General features: G+C 41.4%; 1 protein-coding gene across 1 annotated transcript; it reads right to left on the reverse strand.

The window, feature by feature from the left end:
• Positions 1–3,154: 3,154 nt before the first annotated feature.
• On the reverse strand, positions 3,155–8,989 carry LOC139559611 (methyl-CpG-binding domain protein 3-like). The gene is made up of 7 exons (XM_071375757.1): positions 8,765–8,989; positions 6,537–6,699; positions 6,315–6,452; positions 5,748–5,838; positions 5,464–5,641; positions 4,638–4,796; positions 3,155–4,408 (listed from the first exon to the last, which is right to left on the reverse strand). The coding sequence occupies exons 1-6, from the start codon at positions 8,776–8,778 to the stop codon at positions 4,643–4,645; spliced, it is 738 nt and encodes a 245-aa protein (XP_071231858.1). The 5' UTR covers positions 8,779–8,989; the 3' UTR covers positions 3,155–4,408; positions 4,638–4,642.
• Positions 8,990–10,447: the final 1,458 nt, after the last annotated feature.

A 10,447-nucleotide genomic window follows, 5' to 3' on the forward strand; every position in this document is an offset into this window, starting at 1 on the left:
TCCACGTCTGGGTGTTGGGCAGAACCCCTAGGTCCTGGAGAACAGGAGCAGAGTTAAAGGGAACAGGGTAGAAGACAGACGTAAACAAGCAAACACACAGGTTACACTTTACTGTGAGAAAATGTGATGGATTAGTGCATTCTCTCAACCAGCTTCACTGGCTGTGGTTGACAAGCATATTCAGTTCATAGACATATTATATATATTTAATTCAGTGATTGAAATTATAACCCCATCCTCAGTAGCCTATTCCAGCAGGCTATTGAGAAACACAAGCACTTCTTATTGCAAAATCGCCTCGTTATTCATGTTGAATAAATTAGTCTGTTAATTTGAACTAAGCAAGATGCCAAATCGTTCAGTTTACATCTTGCCTACATCTTGTCTAGGCTACTGTACACTGAAATTAGATGTAGGCCTATCAGGGGCTATAGGCTCCTGCCTTTAGCTAAGCAAACTATGGCAAAATGTAATTACAATCATAAACCCAGATTTTAGTCTGTAGCCTATGCTTATTGAAATGGAAAGTCAATCACACAAATGGGCCATTCATAACGGTTTGTAGTCTTAACATCTGGCACATAATAACAGCACAATTGCTAGAAAATAGCCTAACATTAGTTTTTTATTTTCATCTAAGTGTTTCTTGCTCAGAGATTTCGAGATCCTATCAAACTCTCCTGTCGGATTTATCTATAGTTATGTACATGCGCAAATGTAATTTATTTACAATTATAAACCTGGTTCGAGCCCTGAATGCTGATTGGCTGAAAGCCATGGTATATCAGATAATATACCACGGGTATGACAAAACATAACTTTTTACTGTTCTAATTACGTTGGTAACCAGTAACCAGCAATAAGGCACCCCGGGGGGTTCGTGGAATATGGCCAATATACCACGGCTGTAACCAGGCACTCTGCGTTGCGCATAAGAACAGCCCTTAGCTGTGGTATATTGGCCCTATGTCATACCCCTTGTGCCTTATTGCAGTCAAACGAGTTAAATCGACATCCATTGATGGAAAATGATCTGGCGTGTTTAATAAGGGTGAAGGGTGAATGATCTTTTCTCTTGCCACATATTCATATTCCTTAATTATTTAATGTCATAGCTTGCAATTGTTATTATTTTGAGGAAACCCGAATTTAGCTTCCAACGTCATTACAAGTTACTAAGATATTCCTTCCTAATTGGCTCGATAACATCATTGAAAAATGGTTTATTGTATAAATATGGCAACTCCTCTCTTGAGAGGTCATAGGGTTATACATTTTGCTTGACCTGGCAACCCTGATTGGCACTATTTTTACCTGTTAGCGGTTGAGAACAACAGAGCGGGATTAGGAGAAGATGGCGGAAGTGGATGCTGAGTTCGAATTGAGCACCGCGTCAAGTAAATTTGGTGAAGACGAATGTTCTGAATGGACAACAGTAATATCTAAAACTGGATCAAAAAGGAAATTGTATAAAATTGGAGTGGAGGACACATGTGTAAATGATAACGAGCATGCATAAAGCACTTCGCTTGATACCGTTTTCTTTACCCAGTCAAAATTAGAATATATGCACAATGCAACGCAGAGTGCCTGGATACGGCCCTTAGCCGTGGTATATTGGCCATATATCACAAAGCCCCGAGGTGCCTTATAAACTGGTTAACAACGTAATTAGAGCAGTTAAAATATACGTTTTGTCGTACCCGTGGTATACGGTCTGATATAGCACGGCTGTCAGCCAATTAGCATTCAGGGCTCAAACCACCCAGTTTATAATGATGTGTATCAGTTCTAGCGTATAAATATGTTTTATGGAAAAAGGGTTGGAAATAGTTCTCCATAATGACAATCTAAATAGCCTACCTACAAAGTGCATTCGTGCTGCTCTCTCTCCTCTCAATCAAGTGACTCAGCCAATAACTATTGTGCTATCTCAACATACACACCCCTTTGGCTCTCCCCACCACTCACTCACTCAGCAACAGCCTGCTTCACTGCCTGACAGTCAGCAGCAGGTCACAGTGAAATATATTTTTAAAGAGAAAAAATCAAATAAAAATGTGTTGGGGACAATAAAAGGCCACTTTTATTTTCACACAACACAATGCCAGAGATGTTTTCTCATGTTTTGAGGGAGTGTGCAATTGGCATGCTGACTGCAGGAATGTCCACCAGAGCTGTTGCCAGAGAATTCAATGTTAATTTCTGCACCATAAGCTGCCTCCAATGTTGTTTTAGAGAATTTGTCAGTACGTCCAACCAGCCTTACTACCGCAGACCACACCAGCCTTCCACATCCAGCTTCTTCACCAGTGGGATCGTCTGGGGGGGGCTGCGTAGTAGCCCTATTGTGGGGAAAACTCATTCTGATTGGCTGGGCTTGGCTCCCCAGTTGGCAGACCTGGCTGCCAAGTGGGTGGGCCTATGCCCTCCAAGGCTGCACCCCTGTCCAGTCAAGTGAAATCCATAGATTAGGGGCCTAATACATGCATTTCCATTGACCGATTTCCTTATATGAACTATAACTCAGTACAATCTACAGAATTGTTGCGTTTATATTTTTGTTCAGTATAACTTCATTTAATTCTACTCATTTTGCCATGGGGCAGAGATAAATGTTTGAAGTTTTTAATGAGTGACTAACCATGATTGATGCAAGTTTACATAGCTGGCTAGACTAATTTACCAATCTAAAAAATGTTATCTGAGTGACTGTCAGTGACCAATTGAAGAGAAAAACTGCTGATGAGCAACCAAATTTCACCTGGCGTATTCTACTATTCTAACTTTCAACAGTAAGTTGAGACCCCTACAGAGTTCCTAAATAAAAATAAATTTTGTTTTGTTGTTGCCCATCCCTGACTTCAAGACTGGCTAGGTGGCCTACAAAACCAGACAAGTCTAGTGATGAATCTTCTACAGGTTGTCCACTGCTCTCACAAACCAAGTGTCTAAAACCTTCAAACTCAACTCTGGACATCAAAGCCAGTCCCACTGCTTTTTTCATTGTTCCCCCCCAAATAACAGACTGATTTAGACCTGGGACATCAGGTGGGTGCAATTAATAATCAGGTAGAACAGCAATCCAGCAGGCTCTGGACCTCATAGGGTAAGAGTTGAATACCCCTGGTCTAAAAGAACACAAACACACAAATTACAAAAGAGTTAGCATTTATTTTAGTAATATGAAAAAAAAGAATCATCCAGAATTAATTGCTTGATGTTTGACCTCAAATTTCAAGAGAAAATTTTAACAAATCCCTCTATGGAAACAAAGGTTTTTTAACTAGAAAGCATAATTTTAACAATAACATTTCATGGAGGGATCATTCTAACAGTCTTCCCACAATCTTCCCATTCAGAACTCAAATCAAGAACAAGTTTAGGGAAAAATGTCAGCATTTAAAACCTACTAAAAACAACCAATGTTAAATAACTATGGCATAATTTTGACTTGCCACACAGCAACGATTTCAACAACAAAAAATACAAAATCCCAAATAGGCAACTATTTCAGAGTAGCCGTCTACGTCAGCCGTCGCACCTATTGACAGATCATCAATGTAACATGAAAGCAAATACATCTAGAAAGATGAGAACAGACTAAATTAGCACCATTTTGAACTTATGGGAGAGTTTGAGACATGAGAGCCTGTTCAACCTCTGTGTAGAGCACCACTCTTCATGACCGTCCAGAAGACAGTTTGGAGAACACAGAATCCAATTATTAGTTAGAGATAACAAGAGCCATAATAGATCATATGATGCATGCTTATCTATGACTGATTTCTGAAACAGGTAGTCTTTTGCAAAGTCTGTTTTGAGCCTCTAACTGTCATCTTACAGCAGGTGGTCCCTTGCCCAATATGCACCCCTCTAAACACCCACTAATTATCCACTTGGGCAAAGGATACTGAGTGGTACCAGATGGAAAATTGGAATGGGCCGAGTGGTGCCCCATAAACACATACTCTCTCCCCCTCCCAAAAACACACTCTTCTCCTCTCTCGCGCACACAAACACACACACGCAGACAAACACACATTAACTCTGTTTTAACCTTAAACTTGTCTTCACAAGAGGGCAAGACTATATTGCCTAAAGCACCATACATACTTCTCCACATTCCATACAATTAGTGAGGGTAAAAATGAGTGAATTGAACTCTGAACGTCAAAGCCTCGCCTAAGGGCTTTAAAAAATTATTCAAAATTACATTTAAATTGGTCAAAAATATATTTAGATTGTCTTGAAAACGGTCAACAACAATTCAGAGAGACGTAGACAAGAGAGGGTCCTTCATGTTGACAGATGCTAGTCAGATCCTGGTGAATGTCCTGTATGTGTATTGGTGTGTGTATGGGTAGAATACTGTGCTCCAGGCAGCTCTCTGTAGCAATCACCAACCCTGTAGGAGAGAGAAAAATGATCGCAAGTAAATCAATCGTTTTTTTTGTCTGTCGCGTGTTACTACCGGCAATCACAGAATTATGTAAACGTTTAAATTCTGGACTTTAGCTACCCTGGTTATCTCGCTACAAAGTATTACTAACAAACCCACACAACAGAACCTAGGCCATTTCTTAAAGACAAAGTAACTAGCCATTTCATTTCTACGTTCTGCTGCTCTGCTGTACCTCTGCTATACGTCCTCCTTGTCATCCTGCTCGGCTTGCTCCTCCTTCAGAGCGTCTGTTTCTGCCTCGTTGGTGGAGGCCTCTATGTGAGCCAACATGTCCGCCATCAGAGCTTCCTCCAGCCTCCTCCTCACACTGTGGACCAGGTCCTCTTGCTTCCTACATACACCAGAGAGAGAGGAGAGGGGTTAGGGAGCAATGGATGGATGACAGTCCTCGTGAGCAGGCTTAAAGGGATACTTACCCAAATGACAAAATGGCATATTGGTTTCCTTAACCTGTAAGCAGTCTATGGACAAGGTATGACAGCAATCCAATGCTTTGGTTTAGTTTGCCTGGAACTGTTTCCACATGCTAACGTTTTAGCATTAGTGACAAATCCCAGTCATGGGACCGATATTAGCATTTTTTACGCATCATGTCCAAATTATCCAAAATAATCTAAAATGTATTGTGAAGCTCAACATTGTCACTTATTGTTGATTTGAACATGATACGTGGCACATTTTTCACACATTTGGAAATCATCTATAAGTGATTGCTTCACAATCAAATTTAGATTATTTCGGATGATTTGGACATGATGCGTAAAAAATGCTAACATCGGTCCCATGACTGGGATTTGTCATTAATGCTAAAACGTTGCCAGCAAACTAAACCAAAGCATGAATTGCTGTTATACCTTGTCCATTGACTACTTACAGGGTAAGGAAACCAATGTGTCATTTTGTAATTTGGGTAAACTATCCCTTTAACAACAAGGCCCAACAGTAGCTAGTAGCTGGGTGTTGTTGAGCCAGACCACTGAGTTGTGTGTGTACTTTACCTGATGTCGTCATCGGTAACCATGAAGGCCTTGCAGAGTGGCTGGGTGGTGTTGAGCCATACCCCAGGGTTCTTCTCCACGGCTGCGGTCAGCTGACCAGTGACGGGTGTGGGGCTGGTGTGCAGGGCGCTGGCAATGGCAGAGAGCAGGGTCTTGTCTGAACACACAGGCCCAACACCTGGGGGGAGATTCACAGAGTCAGATATAAAACACACACATCAAATCCCAAAACATTGGTTTTATGTGTATGTGAGTCTCAAGTACTCTCTGCTGTGTGTACTTACCCTGTAGGCCCTTGGGAAGGTCCATGGTCTTGACCAGCTCCTCTGCAATGTCAAATGCACTCAGACCACTCAGCTTCCTCTCCCAAAACAGCTGAGGACAAACAGCGGGTAAACAGCTCGCCATTTGACTTTAAACACATCACATCATGATGTGCTTCATAATTTATGGAAAACCTCTAACAGCTAGTTCAGGTTACATAGCCCTCCCATTATGCTCATCCAATTAGGCCTCTCACTCAGACCACTCCTAGCAAAATTCTTTCTTGAGAAATTACTCTTTGCTAAGAAGCTATTAGTTTCTTTTTGACTATTTTAATTGAAAACAATCACAGTAAGGTACTTAATTGTTACCCAGAAATTATTTGATATTGAGATAAAAACAGCTGCATTGGACATTTAAGTCAGCTTGATAAATCGAGTGACTCATCCCAATTTGCAATAATACGTTTTCAAAGACTAGGCCAGAGTAGATGACTTAATCTACCAACCACTTGGCAGCAATTAAATAAATAACATCACGGTATCATTACATCACAACCAATAAGCGCAGAGCATCGTTGGACTCACCTGTCTTGGTTGGTCGACAGCCTTGTGGGGGTCTGTCTTCACTTTGTTGCTAGGGTGATTGGTCACCTTGGTGACAGGCTGTTTAAAGATGGATGCTGTCTGTCGGACTGGTAGTGTCGTGTTCAGGTCTGGCTTGACCTTCAACACAGAGAAAAACAGGTCAGGGATCATAGCTCAATGGTCAAACAGATTACACATGATCCTGGACTCAAACTCCCTCACCTTGATCTGATGGTTGTTGTTGTCATAGCGATGCTTGTGCCTGTTCCTGTGCAGTTTGTTCGTTAGCATCCTTCCTGCACGGGGGTCAATGGCGTGCACCTCCATGGTGTTGCCCAGGTAACGAGCTAGCTGGGGCTTGCTGAGGAATCTCTTTCCAGGGTCACTAAAGGGGCAGGAAAACAGGCCATCGGGAGAAAAAAAAACATAGGCAATGAATTGAGGCACAAACCTGCAGGTACAAGAGGCACAAACCTATTGATGAGGTCAGTGGTGTTGCACTGACAAGACTACAAATGGACCTAATTCACAAACCATAACGTCCATCTAAACTCTTGTTTTGATTATTTTCTAGATTGCAGTGTACATTCGGAAAATGTATGATTTATGCATATCAAAACATGATATGAGCTGCATAGAATGACAAGCAAGAGCCTTGTATTGAAGTGTTAGCAGTGGGTTATATCAAAGAGCCTCAGCCTGCAAAACAACCATAGTAGCAGGGGTGAGAGTAGATTTCATTTCTTACTGGTATAGGACACCCAAGTGCCTTACAGGGTAGCCTACTCTGCTGACACTACCAAAAAGATCAATAAAAACGATGTCTGATCCATATAATTGGCCTACGAAATACAATTCAACATCCATCTACCCTGGAGGAGGAAATTACTATCCAAAAGAAACCCAATGACAAAGACAGTGAATACGCACTCACCCAGTGGATTGTTTTAAATTGCATAGCCTACAGTCGGGATAGATGATTGTTGAGTTGCTACTGTCAGTGAAAAGCGGAGACCTATCCAGCCATATCGCAATATTAAAAAACACAATCGCGGAAAAACCGTTTGGAAAGCAAATGGCTATTGCTGTAAAGAGATGCCAATGAAAGACTCCAATCTGTCTTTTACTTGTCAAAATTCTTAACTGAATTGAGCGAACAGTAGCCTATTTTATTGGCACCAGCTGAGAACATCGGCCATATCCCTGGAGAGAAAGACGCTAATGATCCTCTGTGGCCAAATCATGCTTTCTGGTGTAGTAGCCTATTTTGAATGATTTGATTTATTTCGGTATAGATAGAAGCTAATTAGGCTATATAATTTTGCCAGTTTAATTCAATTCACTTTAGCGAAAGCTTAGCTTCCCCTAGCCTTATGGTCACGCCACCTATGCCTTTTAATGTGGCATAAACACAACCAGCCAGATGTTCTCATCTGATTGTCAAACAATCACTTAACAAATGCGCTCCTGTAGGCTACCCGCGCACATTCGTCCGCTCACAAAATAATTTCAGCATCCAAACCAACAGTGCACCAGCAATTTGATCAACGTTAGAGACATCTGTTACAAAACACCTACGTGTATTGTAATGCCATTCTGCGATTGTCATTAGGCTTACACTTGTAGCCTGAATTGACGCATTCACTGTTGTCCACGCACGCTTCGGTCTCCGTCACTAATCTCAGCCTTGTCCGCGAGCTCTCCGCCACTCATCACGGCCTTGACTGAATGTACGCGTTCTCCTCAAACCACAACGCAATGGGGACAGTATACCACCCAGTTTCCAGTCAATTCGCAAATTCTTCAAGGGGCTGACATGCAGAATTGTTAAATAATGGTGTAATACACTATAGTTGTTTGGGCATGTATTATTTGTGATAGGCTCACGTTTTACCGGTACGGCGTACCCCCACTATTTATTTTGCCGGGACGCCGTACCTGACCAACTTACTTTCACCCCTGCATAGTAGTAAACAATGAACGTTAGCTAGCTACTGTCGTGGGTAACCCGCAGCACTGCACCCACGATAATGTAGTATAAAGTCCACATAATCGGAATCAATTTACACAAATCTAAACAAAGACTTGTAACAGAAAGCTACTGATGCTAACGTTACTTGCTAATTTGTTGTCAAATGTGCGGGGAGCTGACGTTTGCTAGCAAGCTAAAGTTAGCAATCAATGACTTATCGTTCGCTATCTAATGGTTACTCATCAAATTTGACGCAATCTGTAGACACTGATCATTTACATTTTTGGTACGTAGTTACCTAAGTGGGTGATGTCTTACTTTAGTGGCTAGCTAACGTCTCGGCTACTCCATCGAGAAACAACGTTAGCTAGCTAGAGACATGCTTCCCTACTGCAGACCAGCTAACATTAGCTAGCTACCGTCTTTTTACTTAGCTACTTGTCCTTACAACTCATTCGAGCAAGTCGTACAACCCCACCTTTTCCTCTCCATGCTTCTTGCAGGTTATGATCGCTCGATTTTTGTTGATTCGGGAATCTGCATGGGTTTTAAATATTTGGCTATAATTTTTTGTTGTGGATCTGCTTTCCTTTTCGATGTCAGCTGTCCTCCCTGCTTTCTCTTGTCAAGACACTCATAAGATCACTCCGCAACGCTAGACCACTGTTACATAAAGTGGACAGCAATTCATCCGCTGGTCCACAAACTAGTCCCAACTGAAGTCCTGTCTTTGTTGGGATCAGTTGAGTGTTTTAATGTTGTTTAATCTAGCTACATTTTCTAGTCTTTTTCTCATCAGTTTAGCTGTATGTTTGTACAAAATTATTTCGATTTCACACTAAACACTTTAAAACTTGCATTTATTCAGGGTATCCCAATTGAGACCAGGATCGCATTCCCAATGGAGACCTGAGTACAAACATTTTCTCACAACAGGAAGAACAATTTACATTACAATTAAAACAATAATAAAATATAAAAATCAACCAAGCTGGATGAAATAACCTAATACCAAGTTTTTTCCAGAAAACAACTATCCATCATGTCAGGTTTGCCAGAAGATACTGACCCTACCGTTGCGCTTGTTTACTCTGAAGTCTGAACGCAATCATGGTTACAATAAGACACTGTTGAGCCGGTGCGACACATGGGTCGAAAACATACCTCAATGCACGGATGGGATATGCCACTGTCCTCCAAATTGTACCTTATCCACACTGCTCCGTCAAGAAGATTGAAATATTACTTGTTTCTAGGGATGCACGATATACCGGTGAGCATATCGAAACTGACGATATTAACTACAAAAAAAATACCTGCATCGGCCCAACAGTGACAGTGCGCACCGAGGAAGAGAGGACACAGACAGAGCTGAAACTTCACTGCTTGACATGTATGATGAAATCCTGGTTGAGAATGAAACAACTGAACAAATGAACAATGAAACAGCACAGCAAGTGAAGGAAATAGGTTTTGATTATGTTTTACTGGTAATGGGGACATACGTAAATGCCAACAAAATAACTTTTTGGTCAGTGTGGTGTGTGGCCTTTATTTAACTAGGCAAGTCAGTTAAGAACAAATTCTTATTTACAATGACGGCCTACCCTGTCCAAACCCGGACGACGCCCTATGGGACTCCAAATCACAGCAGGATGTGATACAGCCTGGATTCGAACCAGGGACTGTAGTGACACCTCTTGCACTGAGATGCAGTGCCTTAGAATGCTGCGTCCATGTGTGTGTGTTAACTATTTAACTGTACTAGAATGCTTAAAAGACCGCTAAAATGTTACATTTCGGTATCAGATTCTTTTTGGAAAGGAAAATATCGGATATCGGCCAAAAATGTCATATCAGTGCATCCCTACTAGCTTCCCCAGAAAACTGCCGTTTTCGTCCTCATGCTAGCTAGCAGTAGTCACAGCAGCCATTATTGAAAACGGACCATGAAAAGCAGAGACATTTTTTACTTTAAAAAGAAAATAAATCAGACTTCAAACTAACAAAGGAATAACAATGTGGAGAATATAAGAGAAATGTTCATTTCTCATGCCTGCATTTCCCATTTCTCCACCTGATTCCTTGGCTGAGCAATTCCCCCCCAAAAATACATAAAATGCACAACAGTTATTTTAAAAAAGATGTCAAAGATCAGGGT

This window comes from Salvelinus alpinus, chromosome 30, assembly GCF_045679555.1.
Source record: "Salvelinus alpinus chromosome 30, SLU_Salpinus.1, whole genome shotgun sequence".
NCBI classification, from domain to species: Eukaryota; Metazoa; Chordata; class Actinopteri; order Salmoniformes; family Salmonidae; genus Salvelinus; species Salvelinus alpinus.